This window comes from Patiria miniata, unplaced genomic scaffold (genome assembly GCF_015706575.1).
Source record: "Patiria miniata isolate m_02_andy unplaced genomic scaffold, ASM1570657v1 HiC_scaffold_29, whole genome shotgun sequence".
NCBI lineage: Eukaryota > Metazoa > Echinodermata > Asteroidea > Valvatida > Asterinidae > Patiria > Patiria miniata.
The window spans coordinates 21,265,206-21,286,213 of record NW_024037068.1 but is presented as its reverse complement, the minus strand read 5'-3'; the positions used below and the strand labels follow the sequence as shown (position 1 = coordinate 21,286,213).

The following is a 21,008-nucleotide window of genomic DNA, read 5'->3' as shown; positions in this document are numbered from 1 at the left end:
TGAATTTAACTTTTTTTGCAGTTCACCCCATTTATATTCTTTTTGTTATCTGCATTGACTTTAGAATTGTAGCAAGACTGGAGTACTAAATCAACATTTAAAAAGAGAGAAACGAAGCACAAAGCGTGACAACGAAGAACAGACGCAATGCTCTTTTTGATCTGAGCCGGGCAGTATAAAACCAAAATAATAAGCAGCAAAAGTATGAAAGGTTAAATAATAACCTTTATGTTAAAAAAATTGCTTACATTCATGCTCCAGGAATCGATCACTTTCCTTTCAAGGAAGCGTTTTCAAAACTTCATACAATTATGTAGACGAATGGTGATCTGTATAAACTTTTGGCTGCAATTATCCACTGAGACATCCACATTCTGTAACACAAACAAACCAAACCAATCACGAATCATAATATTCAAAAAGCAACCTTAGTTTGGCCCTTTTATTGAATAAATATTTTCCCGAAAGGACAGTCAGTGAATCAACGTAAATATCAACCGAGATGTCATTAAAAAGCATTAGTTCGGTATCGTACGGTGGCCCTGGAACGACATTTTAATATTGACCTTTTTAATATGAACCTTGTAACTTCTTAATATTGACGTTGTACCTTCGCAATATGCACGTTGCACGTAGCTTAATATCGCATTGTGGAAGTTGTTCCTTCTTAATGTGAATGTTCCAACTTGTTAATGTTCACGTTCGAACTTGTCAATGTACACCATTGATCATGCTTGATGTCAACGTTGCACCTTGCTTCTTCGTAATATGAACCATGTACCTTCGCATTGTGAACGTTTGACCTTGTATCTTGTTAATATCATTGTTACTGACAGTCAGTGAATCAACGTAAATATCAACCGAGATGTCATTAAAAAGCATTAGTTCGGTATCGTACGGTGGCCCTGGAACGACATTTTAATATTGACCTTTTTAATATGAACCTTGTAACTTCTTAATATTGACGTTGTACCTTCGCAATATGCACGTTGCACGTAGCTTAATATCGCATTGTGGAAGTTGTTCCTTCTTAATGTGAATGTTCCAACTTGTTAATGTTCACGTTCGAACTTGTCAATGTACACCATTGATCATGCTTGATGTCAACGTTGCACCTTGCTTCTTCGTAATATGAACCATGTACCTTCGCATTGTGAACGTTTGACCTTGTATCTTGTTAATATCATTGTTGAACCGTCCTCCTTCGCAATGTGAATCATGCATTCTAAAAAGTACGAAGTCCTTGTCAAGCCCTATAGTTAAACAACCAGTTATGATGGAGTTTCAATCTGACAGCTGTTTAATGTCACTTAACCTGGTCTACCTTGTAGTGATTTTTATCATGAATCAAGGCTCTCTGATATATTTCACACCTATTGTTGATCACTGTGTGCGCATATTAATTGAAATATTGTAAAACAGGGAGTTTCCATAAATATTATGATAGGGGCGCTGTAAGTTGCCGAGCATCGTGGAGTTGCAGCACTGCTGACATGAACTGACACAGTGGAAACCGCATGCAAGCGGGAAGTGTACACGCTTGCAGACATTCAGATGTCCACATGAGCCAAGTTATCGCAACTGTAAAGTTCGCTCAAAATCGTATACAAAATAGTGGTTAACTATATAATTATTTCAACCACACAGAGAAAAAAAAAGTGTTCATCAAGAACCACTGAGTTTTTAATTTTACATGTAAACTTAACTGATCGAGACCTATACCGTAGTCTTTGCCCGAGGCTGGATGCTGTATTTTATTCTGTATTGACAAGGTAATGCGTGCGCGGAGTATATGCCTGAAATCTCCTGGGTAGCGCTGCCAAAGTTCTTAAGACAACATAACTGTTGACAGCGTCCTCTGGCTGGGTTCCGTAATATCTCATCTCAACTGGAGCTGTCCGTTGCAGACTCGTCTTTGTCGTCAGTGCGTGATCAAGTGAATTATCACAGATATAAATATATACTCGGCCAGCAACACTCGCTGGTGAATAAGCTAGACCAAACGACTTGTAACGTAACGACACTAAAGGGAATATATAGATGTATGCGAACGGTGTCAATTATAAGCCTGCATTGATCCTAGGTATTTACTCGGAAATATTTCCGGAAATGTTTTGTCGTTTCGCTTTCGATGTTGGCCTCTTCCTCGAAACCTGACCAATTACAGATGAGGACGTGTAACCCAATATGATGTGGTTGAATAACAGGATGGGGTTAGACTAGAATTGGAACATTTTCTGGAAAGAAAGGTAATCTATACGGTGTAGATTACATTTCTTTCCAGAAAATGTTGCATGGATGGCTATACATAGAAAAAGAAAACCTGTCAAGATGTAAACCAAAACATACATTTTTGAAATTAAAGATATATTCGTCTCCCGATGGCAAAATATCGGTGTCTATGATTGCTTACTATATACAGGTGACCCAAACAAATGCAACCCTGAAACATTTGTCCCTTTTTTTCAAAAACGTGATCTATGAATTTTTAAGTTTTGAATATGAGATACAAGCTGAGAGTTTTTTCTCTTGTATACTGAAAAAGTCATAAAAACAGTAGATTGCGTAGCTGAGAAAATGCAAATTAAGTAACACCACTCCTGGTCCATTTCAATGACATTACCACAGTTAAGAAACCTTTATTTTAATATGTCTTTCATTTATTGTGCAATATCTTTAGTCTTTGGACATATTTATGATGCTGAAAAGGTTTAAAATAGGACTAAAAGGATAAGATACCCGTTCGGGTGGAAAACAAAAGGTATTTCCATCAAATTCATTCGTACTCTTGTCATGTGCCGTGTTGTTTGTAAGGATTAGGACACAATGCGCTACACGTATTTCATGCACAAAATTGGTACAGTGTAATTCCCTTAACTGTGGTAATGCCATTGGAATGGACCATAAAGGAGTTGTGTTACATAACTTGCATTTTCTCAGTAACCCAATTTGCTGTTTTCATGTTTTTCTTTTCAGTATTTAATGAAAGAAAAACCTCTAAGCTTTAATCTGATATCCAAAACATAACAATTTATAATTCATGTTCAGGCTAATGAGCGCTGTTTCACTAGAAAAGATGTGTTCAATTCATGAGACTAATTAATTTCTTGACGGTATACTCTACGTCAATTACAATAATGCAAAACAGTGTTCTGTGATCACGTTAAGAAGGCTGTTATCATAATACTTTACATTCTTCAAGCCCTATTCAGATTTTTTTGTGTTTTTAATCATAGTTACGAGAGATTTCCGATGGTGTACATTGACAAGATCGAACGTGAATATTAACAAGTTGGAACATTCACATTAAGAAGGAACAACTTCCACAATGCGATATTAAGCTACGTGCAACGTGCATATTGCGAAGGTACAACGTCAATATTAAGAGGTTTATACAAGGTTCACATTAAAAAAGTCAATATTAAAATGTCGTTCCAGGGCCACCGTAGAATCGAACCCCACTCAAGTGTTATTCTGATTGATTATGACTACCCACTACCGTCTACACTACAGAGTACACCAATAGGCTAATTAGTGTAGGATTTTTGTGCTATCATACACACGAGTCTCTGCAAGACATGTATTTAGACAAAGCCCAACACAATCATATTGCAATACGAGTGTCAAAATACAGAAGGAATATACAGACGTTTACAGAATCAGAAACTCGGTTGAAACTTGCTAGTTTCGTTCAGCCATTAAACGACATGTGTACGCCGCCATTGTTTCTGATAACGCTAAAGACTGGCCCCTAGTAACTCGATTTCATAAGAAAGTGATATGGACCACATTAAGTCCAGGTACCAGACTCTATAAGTCACTTCGTGGAAAACTGACCGCGTTGTTAACGCGTTTCACGAAGTGACCTATCTCGATGCGTCAGTTCGTGAAATGATAATTTAGCATTTTGTAGCGATAGGTCATCATTTTTAATTAGCTGAATCAGCTTAATTAGCTAATAAGGCCACTTATGAATTTGAAATTTTTAGAAAATAAAGATTTCATCATGCATAACCAGAATATGCTAAAAACCCAAATTCGTCAAAAATTCAGATAGGTCAGATCGTGGTACGATTGACGAATTTTATGCGCACATGGGCGGCCGGGGGCATGCGCTCAAGAAATCTTTTGCAAGCAAGAAGCGCAAGCAAGCCCACCAATTTTTGCCAATCACGGGTTGTCAACGTTGGAAAGTCAACGTTGCCAAAATAAATTGTACTCGTTTCAAACATTATCATTTGGTTGTTGGGAATACAAAATAACCAACCAACACCACCAATTTCTGTTGCCAACCACGGATTAAAATTTATGCCGTATTGGCAGCTCATACTTATGCCGCGAGTGAGCAAAAAACGCTCTCCGTCATGTGCACGCAACATTTTCCTGCACTCGGGAGTAGCAAGAGTAACACGCTCGAACGCACCCATGGAGTACGAACATTGGAATCCCCCCTCAGATTCTGTCCTTGTTTGAGGTGTTTGAAAGGTGAAAACCTCCAGAATCAACCGTATAGTATCTGGTTAAAGGCTGACGAGAGTGAGGTATAATAAAGAGTAAATAATGGAAATTGTTCGTTTCAATTTGTGTCCTTAATTATTGTGAGCTTTCGTTAACATCCCGCAGATTTTGAGTGCATCCCCTTGTTTTAATGCTTCCTCATAGCCTACAGTCCCGGCAAAAATTGTTGGGACACTTGGAAATAACCTTAGCCTCCCACGGTCACCCACTGCCCCGCTCCCCCCGTCAATGTTGTTCTCTCCAGCTGATGGAGAACACACCGCGCAACGAGAGACTAACATTGAGCGGGGGCAAACCCTTCTCATGCTATTCCACGTAGTCTAATCAGGACCCATGCAATTCTCGTCCCATTCCATCCAATTACATAGTCTCGGTTCTCGACGCTCCTTGTGTTTTTTATTCGACGAGCGCACAATCAACCCATGCCACTCAAAACTATTATCACGAACCATCGCTGATAGAGGGCGGTATCACACACAGACCGCTATCAGCCCAACCTCGTCCCCAGTGCTTACTTTATTTCCTGCACGCTTCCAATAGTAAGCCCTGGATAGGAAACTTTCTTCCTGTATCCTGATTCGATACCGCACTTGGCTAGAAATGGATTTATATCGTGTACTTGGTGTTGTTATTCACAACGTGCAGTACGTGTTTTCGCGATCATTCGTCCACGCCTTCTCGAAAATACTAATTTCCTTTCCTATTTGTTCATATTAATATGAAATATGATACAGCATGTTGTCTCAATAAGATCGTCACAGTTTATTTAAATAAATCGTGTTTTCGTAACACACGCCATGCTCGCGCTGCGACGAATTGACTGTTTTTACCCCAGACCCCGCACACAAAAACAAACGCTAATGTGTAACGCATATCCAGGCACCAGACTGTTCCTCATTTGCATACGTGTTCACAAATCTTGCACATATGCAAATGATCCAATACCAGGGTGAGAGAGCAGGTAGTGATGGGCGCGTACTGCTCGACACCCTGGGGACGAGGTTGCTATCATCCACGAACCACCATATACACGTGTCACAGGTTAATCTCAAGCTTTGTTTGAGGACCTATGTCAGTTCGTTGTTAAATGACGGAACTTTGCTCAGAATAAAAATCACACAGATAGCAGAAATTAAAGTTGGTCCTTTCTTCGAGAAATTCACTCTGTTATTATTTCATCAACACATCATAAATCATCAATGTTCACAGTGATTGGTCAAGAATCAATTATAAAAGAATCACCAAAAATTCAAAATATCATACGTGTGACTTTTCAGTGGTGTAACGGTTCGAAACAACAATGCAATCCAAACAATGGAAAAATCTGAACAATTGCAACAAAAGTTAATTGAAAAGACCAAGAATATCAAAGGATGTGAAAACAATATGCAAAATCTCAGATCATCTGAATCCAAAGAAAAGAATTTGCAAAGTACTCAAGGTCAACAAACTTCAAATTTTGTGTAAGTCAGAAGTCAACAGGCATGCATAGGTTCAGCATGAATAAATACAACAAGCGCAATGAAGTCAAACCACTGAAACATCAACACAAGGAATTATAGCAAACATCAATGAATACAACATACAAATGCAACAATGAATTTTATACAATATGTATAATTATAAGGTCTTAGCTGGGTCCAAAGCGTCGCGAAGCTCGTCTTGATTGCCGATGCGGTGTCGTACTCGGATGGGGTCCGGGTAAAGCAGCAGCGTCCAGGCGAAGTCCAGCGAACGGTGGTCCAGACGGAGAGAGGTGGTGGTGAGAAGCAGGAACAGGCCGGGCGAAGAATCGAACCGGGTCGACTCCTCAAAGCGTGACCTGGGGACTCGGTGTTCTGTATCAACAGAGCACGTTTGCAAATGATGCGAGGGAAAGTGTTAGGAACGTCTCTCACGAGAAAATGACTTAGGGAAGTCCGCAATCGTTCTTAGGCTAACTTATCAAAAGTGCAAAGGGTAGCACTCTAAGATATTCTCGCATCGAGGTCTTCTTCGCTTCTGAAGAATTGAGGTGGAGCAAGGGTTTAAAAACCCCTACTGATCACGCGCTCGGACAGGTTTGGGAAAACTTTCCAATTGGTCAAAAAGCTAAAATAATGATATCATCTTCGGAAAAGTCAATCAGAAAAGGAGTATGGGCTAACATTCTTGAGGGAACGTGGCCAGCTTGGGATTGACCAATCTGGTCCTCCTTTTATGACTCAATGGTCAACGTGATCGAACTTCCTTGAATTGAAACAATGGACACTGCGAACTTTGGAAGGAAAAACTTAGATCCGTGGAGTGACGCAATGTCTCAGATGTCCTTCTGAACAGGACGTGGTCAGCGCGGAGGAGGCCCGCTTACTAAGAATTCCAACCACACACCGTGGGAATGGGACAAACAACTTGTCGGACCAAATTTTTAAAATGGTTCCACTTGAAATTTAACAGGGTCCGACACACGAACCGCTATCACGGCTCCTGTGATAGCGGTTCGTGTGTGATAGCGGTTCGTGGCTGATAGCGGTCTGTGTGTGATACCGCCCTCTATCAGCGATGGTTCGTGATAATGGTTTTGGGTGGGTTGATTGTGCGCTCGTCGAATAAAAACACAAGGAGCGTCGAGAACCGAGACTACCAATTACATCGTATTACATCCCAACCCACGACATCCCATCGCAATGCTTTCCTAACCCATCCCAGCCCAACCCTAGTCTGAGTAGCACCCGTTGTCCACGGAGCCCAGTCTCTTCTAACGTCTGATATTATGTAAGCATGCCGATTTATGCGATCCCGCGCCTCAGCCAATCGGAGTCGACTTTACTAAATCGTGACGTCATTTCATTCCCAAATCAGGACTAACATAATGTTTGATTGGTAAATTCGAATGCACTTTAGATTTTGACCAATCAGCGGGCGCTTTCTTATATCGGGTCTTCGCGCCAAGCGTGTCTAGGTTTTATGCCCGGCCGTTGTTTCAAAACTGCGCGATGCCTGTACGATATGGATTATGGTAGCCTCGTTTCCGCCCAAAGACCCTGTATTTTCGGCAGTAAAGGGACGAGAGAGGTACGATACAAATCCTCGCTAAATTACTCGACGTCGAAACCTCATGTTTGAAAGGATTGATAAAAAAACCCAAAAACATTTTAAGCACTGCGTTGCGCGTTAGATACATCGACTGCAGTCCTAATGTGCCACTATTTGACACATTTGAATTAGACAATTCCAAGTTTTAAGATCACGCAAGGCATGATGGGAAACAACATGGCGCAGCAAGATTAATGGGAGTATTTTGAATCGCTAGCGGAATTCTATGCGAGCACTCTTAATTACTGGTTCAGATTCCAGAGTGCATTCTAGGCCGCCACGGAAGATCTTTCTCATTACTTCGAGGGTTTGTACTTTGAGTTGTGTAACATTACAAAATTCATTATGGGGCATACACGACTCAAATAAATCAAGTATATCACAATGATACATTTTATTTCTATACACAATTGACCAAGCTGAGTGTATTGATCATTAAAATGTCGCCGGATCTGCAAACATGTCCCTGACGTATCGGAATGAATGAGTCATCATTTGCATAGCGGTGCGCGATTGGATCTCACCGCAAAAATGCACTGCATATGTATTGCGCTGCTTGCATATATGAATGACGGTGCGCGAACGTAATCGTCAAGTCGTTAGATTTGTCGCAACCCGGCCGATTATAATATACCAGCCGCGCCGATGGAGTTAGACTGAAGTACACGGTCAAAATAATAAAACTGACCGTGCTACGCCCCCTGTTGCCTATTCAAGGTACGTGTGACCTCGTCAATACGATATTCTATTGGAGCCACTATTTCACTGCAATAGAATAGCTGCATAAAATAGAACCCGGAGGCCATTGCCAAATGCATTATGTGCAAATAAGTAGCGTCACATGGAATCGCTGTACTGCTTAACACTGTTCTTCGAGCATTGGAGATAAACGTGAAACGAAACGACGATGGTACTCAACATGAACACTAGTTTTCGTCTCTTCGTCTTGTTGGTGGTATTCTTAATCGTTCTGACGACTGAGATCGCCTGGAAGCTGGACGTCGGATTCTCCACAGGCATTGGTCCAGGTAATTCCATTCAAATAATATTGTTAGTTTTTCGCCGTGTTTCGATTGTACATGGCAGCAGGGTGAGTAAAAACACTGAAAGCGAAACCCAAATGGCAGGTCCACTGTTTGAATGAAGTTTTGCCTGCAGCACTTTCAAAATCTAGGATATGAAAGCCCACTCAATGAGCTTTCTTTTAGTACAAGAATCATTCAAATCAGCTTTCTTTTAGTACAAGAATCATTCAAATCATTATCACCCATGTCCTATTCAAGTTTGAATTTTGAACACAAACACCGTTTAGTTCTGTCCACGGATCACAAAAAGGTAAGTGTTCTTTCAGCAAAACGAAAACAATTCTCATAGGAATGCACGTGAATTTTGGGCACATATAATAGTCAAAACTAATACCACTTACCAGGTGACAATACCAGGTGTTTAGTCTTTGACAAAGATTTTGAAAGGACAATGAACATGCAATCTTCTTTGACAGCTGAAATGAATTGGCCTATTAAAGCTTAACTACAGGATTCTAATTGTGCAGGAGGAAAAAATATAGCCTTACAAAATCAACGATAACTCTGGTTTGCGCAGATGGATTTTTTTTTATATTTTCACCAATCATAAACAAGATCATAGGCTTTAAAATAATATAAACTTTGATTAGCTAGTTTAGGTTTTCCCGGCCAATTTCCCAAAAATAGCATTCGAATTCATCTTGATAGTGGCCAATTTGAAGCGACTTAGCGTCCTGCTGTCATTCCCGTGGTTCGTAGTAGATTTCAGGCGTTCAAATTCGTTTTAAAACCCGACATTTTCATGTTTAACACATCCTAAATTGAAGGTATGTCATTCGGTTTAAGTGATCATTCAATTTAGCAGTCGGTTTGGTTGGGGGTTATTTGCATCAGATTCTTGTTTTCGTTTTCATTTCCGCGCATTCTATTTAGCACTTTTTGCATTCAAAATAAAAGTAAACGAAAGTAGACGATGCGAGTCTTTTCATTTCTTTCACCCTTTAATTTTTTTTTCTTCTGCTTCATGTCGTGGTCCATTTTTGTTTTTCTGGCCCCTCCTCTAGGCAGGTTTTTCTGTCTGCCAGATCTGAGATACGTTGCTACAATTGACCTGTCAGTAGATCTGTTTATGGCAAGCTTGTCTGCAAGTTCAAGATAGTCTTGGGCATTGCCATCGAAAGTTTCGATCAAACGACCAGGGTCTACATTTGAATTCTCATGTAACGCCCATTTAATATTTTAGTGCTTCAATCGAACAGTTTGCATGGTGATCAGAGTAGTCGCAGAGTCTTGTTGGAGGTTTTTATATCTATATTTCCAACATGGGCGTCCCCAGGATTTTTTCTAGAGGGGGGCAAAACATATTCCCCCCCCCCAAAAAAATGCCTGTATTTCCCACCATATTCTCGATTTATCAGTTTAAAGGGGGCACGGACATTCCCCCCAACCCATTAAATTTACACTTCGCGCACTTCGTGACGCCCATGTTTCCAAATTGGAACAAAAAGCACTCCATCTTATTCTAACAAACAACGGAACGACATGGACCTATTTCGAATTACTTTGCTTACTTTACACACATGCTTGCTTAATGGTGAATTCGAATGACCAAACTTACACAGCTGGAAGCTCCGGCGAATTTGGATGCTCGTTTGTGCAATTTTAATTTGAATGCCCTATTGTTGAAATTGCATGATTTAAATGTGAAATTGCATGCTTTTAATATAAAATTGATTGGTGTTTTTAGGTAATTTAATGTTGATATCAACGTGCATTCAAATTCGTGCGAAAATGGGTGCTTGGTCACCAATTTGGCCGCCACATCTGCTAACTTGGCCGGGAAAACCTATTAGCAAATCAGCGACTTCGTTATGCACATGCGTACATGTATACGTCCGTATGCGTATACACTGTAAAAAGATTCTGTAATTTTATGTCGAATTTTTCACATCCCCGCTGTAATTGATTGTTACAGCAGTTTTGATGATGAAATGATGTTGAAATGTTCAGGTAAATTTCGTGATTTATTCAAGCACGACGGTGTTAATATACATTGTTTAAATGTAAACTCAGTTTTCTGTTTAGGGATAAAGGGTATATGGGACTGCCCCTTGGCACCCCTCGACCCCTTGATCGCCGCCCATGAACATGTTAGTAAGGCAGATAGATAGGTGCAGGATTGTGCCTTAAAGTTTGATGAAGGCATTTGGCACACTAGGCAGAATAACAAGCAATGACAAGAAAATGGCCGCCATTGCTTGTTATTCTACCTATACCATTCCACAAGTCTGCGATGTCCGATAGCCCAATTCTTAGGACATGCTCTGCCAAATGCCATGCTTGTTATTAAAAGGGCACAATTTCCCCGAATATTTCCCCTATCTGGCCCACTATTATGCAGGCCTACCTGGGCGCAATGCTTGCCCGGTATCAACCGATTCAGTGAACGGTTGACCTCATAGTTCATGATCATCTTTTCTTTTCGTGATCGTGCCACGTTGGCTCCTTTGACAAAGTCCTCGGCCCAATAAGTACGGTATTGTATAGAGCAGGAACTCAATGAAACCCACTGGAAAATGGCATTTGCAAGAAAATGTATGGGGCCAGCACACAAAAGAGGGATTATTGGAGTAGAGGAGGGATCCACAGGTGAACATCAAATGGGGAAGAAATGACCGGCAACGAACGAAAGAGATTTGCTTGGGTGAGGATAAACGATATGGGGTGGGGGTTGAGAGAGACATCAGGCGGGGGACAAAGAGAGTGGCAAGAAGTGGGATCATAGGAGTCTTAATAATTGGGCATTTCCCCCCCCCCTCCATTCTCACCCAAGCATAATACCCTCTTATCTCCCCCTCCTTACTCTTTATCTCTCTCATATATGTTTTTCCATCCATCCCTACATGCCCGTGTGTCCCCCATGGCACGTGTTTCTTTATATACATACCGGTACCACTGTCATGCCTTTTTCAGCAAAATTACAAATTTGCCTCGTTTGAATCAGAGTGCTCTTAATCACACTCTGATTTACATATTTAGGCCACGCCCACAAAAGGGTAAAATAACAAGTGTTATAACGTAAGAATGTTTTACCTTGTGTCCAAATGTATTTTAAAGCATAACTGAACAGGGGAAAAGGTGCAAAAACCCTGTTCTTGTAAGTTTTGAAGTGTTTATTATCCGTACCCTTTTTTTTTTTTAATAAGCTCCGACCACAGCACGTGTAATCTAATTTACATGTACATGTACTGCTAACCTGGTCAATAGCCTACCGGTACTTGTTTCGGGAAATAGACATTTGATGAGAACAGTGTTTTTTTTTGTTAGAAATGGGTACAAAATAGCCAAAAGGCATTGGCAAACATGCCAGGAAAACTTGATAGGATTAAAAAAATGCGTTGCGATGATATAAATGAAAATATGCTTGGAGGGGGTGGCGGCCCCGCCCCCTCCATGCTATTGGTGTCGCTCTTAAGTTAATTAGTCTGATCTTAAAGTACTCGTAAGTTACATTTTTATATTCTTCAAGCATTAAGGCACTTATAAAAACCGGTTTTACATTTTTCTATGTCGTCGCGTTGCAACTGTATCAGCGAAAAGGAATGGGAGGGGCCCTCCTATAAAGGTTTTTCATGTCTGGCGGGCACCTTCCACCACTGAAAATGTCTGGCAGTGGCCATGCATGATACCTGGGACTAGGCCCAGCATTTTCCAGTAGGTTTCATTGGGTTAACTCACCAGCTGATCTAGCTCAATTTTGGGGCCCCTTTCTCATGGCCCTCCTGACCATACCCACCACAGTGTGCCCGGCAGACGTCGATTTCATTACATTGGTATGCATGTGGATCATTGCTATATGCATGAAAATTGGTTATTTTTTTCAGCTAGGCTGACCCCCTCCCCGGCTCCCGGTCTAGTAGTCTGTTGCTTTCGAGCGGAATTAAATTTGTGCTATAATTAACTGCATGACTAAAGCTTGCGCCTTAGGCAAAACGTTGTGCGCAGTTGTAACAAAGCAAGTTCAGAAAAAAAAAATGCCAAGCCTTTTTTTCATGCCAGATGTGGCGGTTGGCAAACTATGGCCAGTCATTTCCAAAACTAACCAACAAATTCACAAAATATATATCACGGAAATATATTTTCGCTGGACATGCTTCATTACTTATGATTGCAGTGATTATGGCGGGCGCCCACAGGTACGATATAGCTCACTGCATGTTATCGTGCGACACAAACGAAAGAGGCTCTGTGCGATGCTGAACACCGTTACGGATTCAAATGCCTGCTGAACCTTGAACCCGGATAAATGGGTAATGCAGTGGTAACTGAGCAGCAGCGACATGGAAGGGGAAACAATAATATTATTCAACGACAACTTGTATATGTCAAGTTGATCCCCGAATTTCTAACCGTTCCAAGTTAGAGCTAACAATACACATTACTTTCAATGCAATTCATTTCAATTTACTGAGCAAACAATTGCCATCAGAACGAGGAGAGGCATTTGTCATCATTCAACAGACTGTCCATGATTCTCTCTTCTGACGGACAAACAGTGCTGTCCGAAGTGTTGTTGTTGTTGTTGTTGTTGTTGTTGTGTCCTTATTTCTTTGGAACTAGTGATTCCCGGTTTGCTATTTAGAATTCGCATTCATTGTAAACACATGAGGGTGCAGACCAGTACATGAATTAGACACCAATGATAAATAACCCCGCTTCCAAAAACCGATAATTACAACTCTTGTTTAAGGCAACCATCATGGGGGCTTTATATCCAATGATGTTTGGGAAACTATTTCCCTCCAGATGTCATCGCCTCTTAAGCAATAAGCCAGTTGCCATTATGACCCCCCCCCCCCACACACAATTATCCCTTCACGCAATAGACTTTATGCACGAGTCGGCCATATTAAATTGAAAGCGAGGCTAAGTCATCATTTTTTGGAACTTGGGAGTATATGAAATGAAATAAAGCAATAAAATAAAGTTCGTTACAAATGGAGTATGTTCAACGTGTGATTGAACATGTTCTAGTGTTTTATAAGCCACATATAAAAAAAATTTGAAAGTGAGGCGTGGAATGCGCGCCAATCATAAAATAGTCTGGCACCATTCAATTCAACAGTTTGCAATAAAAAAAAAATAGATTCAGGGGACACGATCAAAAATGGCCTCCTCGTAACTAAGGTCTATTGAAAAATACATTCGAGTCTTATTTCATGCCGAATAATATCAGAGATACAATTTCAAAGACCGGTTTAGAACTCAGAACCTTTCATTGCTACGAACCGTCAGAGTGCCAGGCAAAAAGAAAACCCCTCTATTAAGAGAAAAATGGACAGACTGGTATAATAGCAATTTGGGGAATATTGACTCGTCTGCCACAACCAAGAGCGTGTTGGCTATGGTCAACATGATACGTTGCCATGTCAGGCATTGACGGTTGCGATGGCAACGCCGAGGCCATTTTGTTTTTCGCATGAATAGCCTCGTATAATTATAATTATAATTATAATGTAGAAACCTTTCACCTCACCTGGTGAAATATTGACAACATCGGGACGATGTCAAATTAAGGTCGGTTCACGATATGGACTACAATGGGTTGTTATTCTCAGATAATACTAGGAGGCTCATTAATGAGACGAAATGCTTTCAACCATTTTCATGCACTCTTGAATCCTTGACAAACCAGTATGCATGGTAACTGGTCGTAATTAAACGACGATACCTCGAGCACTGTATATACTTCCGAAGGGGTTCTGTTTCTTTTGTATTTTTCGGAGGGGAGGGGGTGTTATGGCATAATTCAACATCATAAATATGTATGTGATACAAATACCTGAAATACATATGATTCATTTTCCTCTTTGATGGTCATTATATTTGATATTTAAGGTAACATTCGTCTCCAGTTTGACAATTGTGTGTTCTTTCAGCAAAACGAAAGCAATTCACACACATCCCTGTGTGAATTGTTTTCGTTTTGCTGAAAGAACACTTACCTTTTTCTGTGATTCGTGGACAGAACTTTAAAACGGTGGTTGTGTTTTGAATTCGTAACTTGAAAAGTACATGAGTGATTTGAATGATTCTTGTACTAAAAGAAAAAGCTTATCAATTGAGCTTTCATATCCTAGATTTCGATGGTGCTAGATGCAGAACTTCATTGACAAATTGGCCCTGCCATTATGGTTTCCTTTTTTGGACTATTGCTGTGGTAAAGAACAGGCCTTGTCAATCACATTGGCATGGTACCGAAGGCACAGGCCTACAGTGAAACATTGCTTGGTATTGAAATATTTAAAGCTGCTTCCCTGTGCTGCGTTTCACCACGAAAACATATGTATTTTTCCTAGAATTGCCATTTTGTTTTCAAGCAATATCAAAATTATTCACGTTTGAATTAGACATCAGAGGCTTACACAGATTCGCTCCCAAAATAGTACGGCAGATAGGTGATGGGATTGTGCCTTTGATGATACAAGCATGGAATTCGGCACACAGTAAAAGTATGTCATGAGAAAAATATATTTGGCTATAGGGTCATCGCAGATTTGTCCTTTGAGAAAGTATAGGTAGAATAACCTAGCAGCCATTTTGAAAATGCTGAACTCTAACCGTGTGCCAAATGCCATGATTGTATCACCAAAGGCACAATTTCCCCAAATATTTCCCACATAATGCCCCGTAAAAAAATGGAAAAGGTGTTCTCCCCCTGGTGAAAGTCGGTCATGTCAAAATAATTATCACTGCTGATGAAACACTGTAATTAATAACACTCTTGCCTACACCCTAATGGACCGATCCAGTAAGCGCCGCCCCATGGTATTCTGACCAATCACAGTCGTGATTCATGTCCGACATGCGTGCACAAAAGTCCGACATGCGTGCACGCGCGTATGATGCGCGCGGCAGGAAAATGCAGTGTGGCATTGGAGAGAAGCACGTGTTAATTTGCCCACGTGCGCAGTGGGCGGGGCTTTATACTGGATCGGTCCATTACCTTTCATACCTACTGTGGACATTCTTTTGTATTGATGTATTGAGTCAAATTACTCACTTTGTGTTTTCTGTGTATAGTTACGAAAACTCGGAATAAAACTTATTTTACTCGCGCTGTGAACACTCTTTCAACCCTATCATAATTGTTTTTTATCATGATTTCTTTGAATGTTCCTCTTCATTTTGCGACTGATAAACGTAACCCCCAAATGCCTCTAAGCCTGTTTTCCCGAGGGGGGAACCTAGTATGGACGTGTGCAAGACCACAAAACGTCACCTCCTGCACCCTGTGGACCTCTTCAGGTCTTCGGTAACCCGGTTTGAAAGCCAAAGTCAGGTTTGAATATAAACACAGTGCATCCTCAATTTGCTTATCATTGTCCATTAATAATTACCGACTTGTTTGCAACCTGTTGCCTTTTGGATAACCTCTCCCGCAAACTAATTTTGTCTTTATTTTGATCCTTTCAGGAAATGCCCGGCCGAAAATCAACAGTATTTTTTCAAAGTCCAATTCTTCAAATTCCAATTTTTCAAAGACGGCAAGAGACCAGCGTACATCGAATCAAGGATATATAACCGTGGTACCTGCCGAGGAACCAGGGAAAGACAGAAGCCATGCAGTTCCAAATGCTACCCCAGTCCCCCGTCCACCATCTGTAACCGATGATAAAAACAACTCTCATGAACCGAAGAAACAGAACCGAATCGTCATCATCGGCTCCGGACCCACTGCTCTGGGCGCTGCTAAAAGACTGTACGATCTCGGTCAAGGCAAAAACAACAGCGTGATCACCATCCTGGAAGAGCTAGGTAGACCAGGAGGCCTTGCTTCTTCTACCAGGGATGAAAAAGGTTTTCTCTGGGACGTCGGAGTTCATGTCGTATTCTCCCACTACACTTACTTCGATCGAGTTCTGAACATGGCAGTACCCGAGTGGAACTACCGGCGCAGGGCGTCATTTGCCTTCATGAAAGGATCAGATGACAAGAGGAGATTCATTCCTTATCCAGTTCAGAACAACATCCACGTCATGGATAAAATTGATCAGCAGAAAAGCCTGAAAGGATTAGAGGAGATTACCAAAAATCCCATCACCCGTAAACCCAAAAATTTTGACGAGTGGCTGCTGCAGAAATTCGGAGTGGGTCTGGCAGACGTCTTTATGAGGAAATACAACCGGAAAATTTGGACAGTTGACACCAAAGAAATGAACTCAGCCTGGGTTGGTGAGCGGGTTGCCGTACCAGACATTGAAGAGATCAAGACCAAGATTAAAGAGGTGGATAACGGGATAGAGGCCAAGGATTCCGAGTGGGGACCGAACCGTTTCTTCCGTTTCCCCAAATATAATGGAACTGGTGGGATTTGGCAGTCAGTTGCAAGAATGCTTCCAAGCCACTGGTTCAGATTTCACGAAAAAGTAACAGGTATAGATATAGACCGGAAAATTATCACTGTCGAGGCTGGAACGGATAGTAAGACACATTACACCTTAGAATACGATACCTTATTCTCGACGGTCCCCTTAGACGTCTTTACATCCTCCTTGCAGAGCAAAGATACATCTTTGGAGCAGATGCGGCAGCTCGCATCCCAACTGGTGTACACACACACTCACATCGTAGGCGTCGGCCTCACCGGTCACCTACCCAAGGACCTCGCTGATAAATCTTGGGTGTATTTCCCGGATTCTGATTCTCCGTTTTATCGTGTAACAATGTTCTCCAATTATTCAGATGACCATGTACCCAAATCGGGAGCTTTTTGGTCGCTTATGTGCGAAATAGCAGAACCACAGAAAAATTCTAACCCAGCGTATTGGAGTAAGGAAAACCTGATAAAAGAATCCATTCAAGCCTTAGTGTTGTACGGGTTCATCACTGCTGATATGGTAGTCTCCAAGCACTACCGTCTCTTGGACCACGGATACCCCGTCCCTTCACTTAAAAGAGATATGCTCCTTGACACGATACAACCTTGGCTGAAAACCAAAGACATCTACTCCCGTGGACGGTTTGGAGGTTGGAGATACGAGGTTGCAAATCAAGATCATTCCTTCATGCAAGGGGTCGAGGCCGTGGACAAGATCCTAAGCGACGTTCAGGAGTTGACTTACCCTGATCCGAATCTTGCCAACTCTAAGAAAAATACGGATCGCACCATCCCCTTGGATTATGAAATCGTCATCGCTCATTATAACGAGAATCTTGATTGGCTGAAGCTTTATGCCAACCGCACGCTCGTCTACTCTCATGGGAACGACCTGGGTCCGCCATTCCAGTTCTATTCTTGGGAACGGCTTAAAAATGTCGGCCGAGAGGCGCATGTGTATCTTACTCACATCACCACTTACTACGATCGGCTAGCCGATGTGACCGTCTTTCTTCAGGGGGACAACTTCAGGGGACGATGCTTTAAAAGTGTGCCGCAAACTATCGCGAATGCCAAGAAGGGTGTGCCCTGTCGAAGGCTCAGAAATTGGTACACCGCCTGGGGTAATATCAATTTTCCCCAGTGGTACCTTGACGGTTTCAAGAAAAAAAATATTCCCATGCTGAGGGCGAACCGGACCCTTGGTGAGGTGTACCAGGACCTGTGGGGGTCTCCTCCGCCTAAGCCAGGGATAAGGTACTGTTGGAACGCATGTTTAGGAGCAACTAAGGCCATGATTCATAAACATCCTTTGGAGTTGTATCAGAAGGCACTAGGTTACGTTAGCACATACTCCAACCAGGAAGAAGCGCATTATTTAGAGAGGTTTTGGTTCCACATGTTCACATAATACTCGAACTGCTATGCAAAGCTCATTTATGTCGAAAGCTTCTTGTCTTCAGTCTCGCATCCATTCAATTCAACCGCTGCAGCGGTGTGAAAGGAATGGGAAAAACGAGAACTACCGACATGAACGCAATAACCACCTGCATGGTATTTCGGCGCATATACCACAGAGCTAGGACGTAATAAAGTGCGACTCGGCATTAAACACGGGACAGATGATTTCTAGAGTTGCAGCCATGGGCGTCGCAAGGGGGCGCTAAAAAGTCTATAAAACGGATAGCTCCATGGCTCGAGTAGCTCACCCGGATCGAACTGGGTTAGCCCCGTGCCGTTCGATTGTCTGACGTCATTCTCGGGGCTTACCCGGGTCAACCACCACCGACCCGGCTCGTGGATAGCCCGCGGTTATTTTGAGCATGTGATTAGCCCGGCTGTCGTGGCTAACCCGTCTGCCTTTCCCGAGTCGGTCCGGGTGAGCTACTCGAACGCACCCATAGAGCGATTGCATTCAGCAGCCATCTTGGTGTAATTAGTTATGTTTATTCCTTAACAATGAACGCACACGAGGCCTGTATCCATGTTGAACAGAAGCACACACTTCCAAGGTGGCTGCAGCGCAAACGGTCTATAGAGGGCAGTTGGTTTCCTGGAGGTGTTGTGTTGTGTAGGGTTCCTCCAATTAAAGACACAGATATAGGAATATTTTAAGTTATCCCAATTGTAATTGAAAAAAACCTTACATTAAAGATCTAACTGGTGATAGCCACCACGTGAATTTTTCTCCGTCTGGCGTGCTGTCATTTAGAAGCAACCAAGAAATATAAGCGATTTCCAACGATCAGTCAATAATTATTGACTGATTTTTTTAAAACAAAGAGTTATGCTACTGACGAAATCTTGTTTCGTGACCAAAAGGTTATGCACGGTTTTGCAATGTTTTCCCGAAAAGTGTAATATCGATCCACTGTGTTGAAATTTCAACAGGTTTAGGTTTTTAACATTGGTCTTTGGATTTGGAGTGGAGTTATTATCGGAAACGAACACAATGCATGAAAAGCACATGATCCTATATGCCTTAGTGATTCTTTGATTGATTTAAAGAATACACACAGTCAATATACAAGCAATATCAGCTATTTTGAAAATGTCCGTCATATATTGCTTGTTATACCGTATATCTTTTTACAGGACAAATCTGCGATTGCCTTATAGCCACATATCTTTCTTAGGAAATATTCCGACTGTCTGCCAAATACCGTATCTTCAAAGGCAGAATTCCCCCAAATATTTTCCCTGTTCGCCTCCAAAGGCCTACCGTGGGTGCATGCAATTTTTGCCCTGCGCGCAGCGAACGATAGAGCGGTTGACCTTATGGGAAGTTATGGTTCATCTGTCTTTCTCGTGACTGCCACCGCGTGCTGCCACGTTGGCTCCGAGCAGAACTCTATTTTTGACATAATTTGCATGACTAAAGCTTGCGCCGTGGGCGAAACGCTGTGTACGTGTATATAACAAAGCAAGTTCAGAAAAAATAAAATGCCCTGCATGCCCTTTTTTTTTCATGCCAGATGGAAGTTGGCAAACCAAGGCCAGTCGTCCTTTCGAAAACTATAACCAACAAGGAACACGTACATTCACAAAATATCACTGAAACATACTTTTCGCCGGACATGCTTCATTAACTATGATTGCAGCGATTATGGCGGGCGCCCACAGATGAACTAGCTCACTGCATGTATCGTACGACACAGACGATCGAACCCGAGGCTCGGTGTGAAGCTGAACACGGATGCAAATGAACTGCTGAACCTATTGCTGAATTCAATGGTGTTAACTGAGCAGCAGCCATATTGAAGGGGAAGCAATTCAACCACAACTTGTATGTCAAGTTGACGTGCCCTCGAAAAATAATTCAGCGTTTCAAGTTAGAGCTAAGTAACCAATACACATTACTTTCAATGCAATTCATTTCAGTTATCTGAGCAAACAAATGCCATTTCATTTAACTGGGCGAGGCATTGGTCATCATTCAACCGTCCATAATTCTCTTCTGAAGGACGAACAGTGTTGTCCAAAGTGGTGGTGTTGTTGTGTTCTTATTTCTTTGGAACTAGTAATTCTCGTTTGCTATTTCCGAGGTTTGCAGCATTGTGAATTGTTGCTAGCAGTAAATCTGGGCGTGATGCTACATGACAATATGTATGGATTAATGGATTCTGACTAGGGCTCCTTGAACAAAGATACTGACCGAAACTGGGTAACCGTCAACATATGGCTGGATCATGATAGCTAAGTTCGTGAAAACTTTTTTGAGAGAGGGCATCAGAAAATAACTTATACAAATCTCGACATACATTCATGTAAAAATACTGTTCGAAATCTTGAACACTAGGGGAGAGGTAGACTTGACTCAAGTCGGAATTGCTTTAATTAAGTCGGTATCTAAAAAAGAAAGTGGCAATAATCACTTAGTTTACGTCTTTCCAGATGCCCGACAAGGTGCACTTCAGCGCGCATTCCACTTCAGTGCCGTATAGCAATGCGCACATATGTACATTGTACAACACGCGTATTACACGTACATGTGTGTGCATGTATTGCAG

At 41.7% G+C, this 21,008-nt stretch overlaps 1 protein-coding gene across 1 annotated transcript; it reads left to right on the top strand.

Annotated features, from left to right (window-relative positions):
• The first annotated feature begins 8,212 nt into the window (after positions 1-8,212).
• On the top strand, positions 8,213-19,185 carry LOC119736027. The gene is made up of 2 exons (XM_038210014.1): positions 8,213-8,621; positions 16,095-19,185. The coding sequence occupies exons 1-2, from the start codon at positions 8,501-8,503 to the stop codon at positions 18,407-18,409; spliced, it is 2,436 nt and encodes an 811-aa protein (XP_038065942.1). The 5' UTR covers positions 8,213-8,500; the 3' UTR covers positions 18,410-19,185.
• The last annotated feature ends 1,823 nt before the right edge of the window (positions 19,186-21,008 follow it).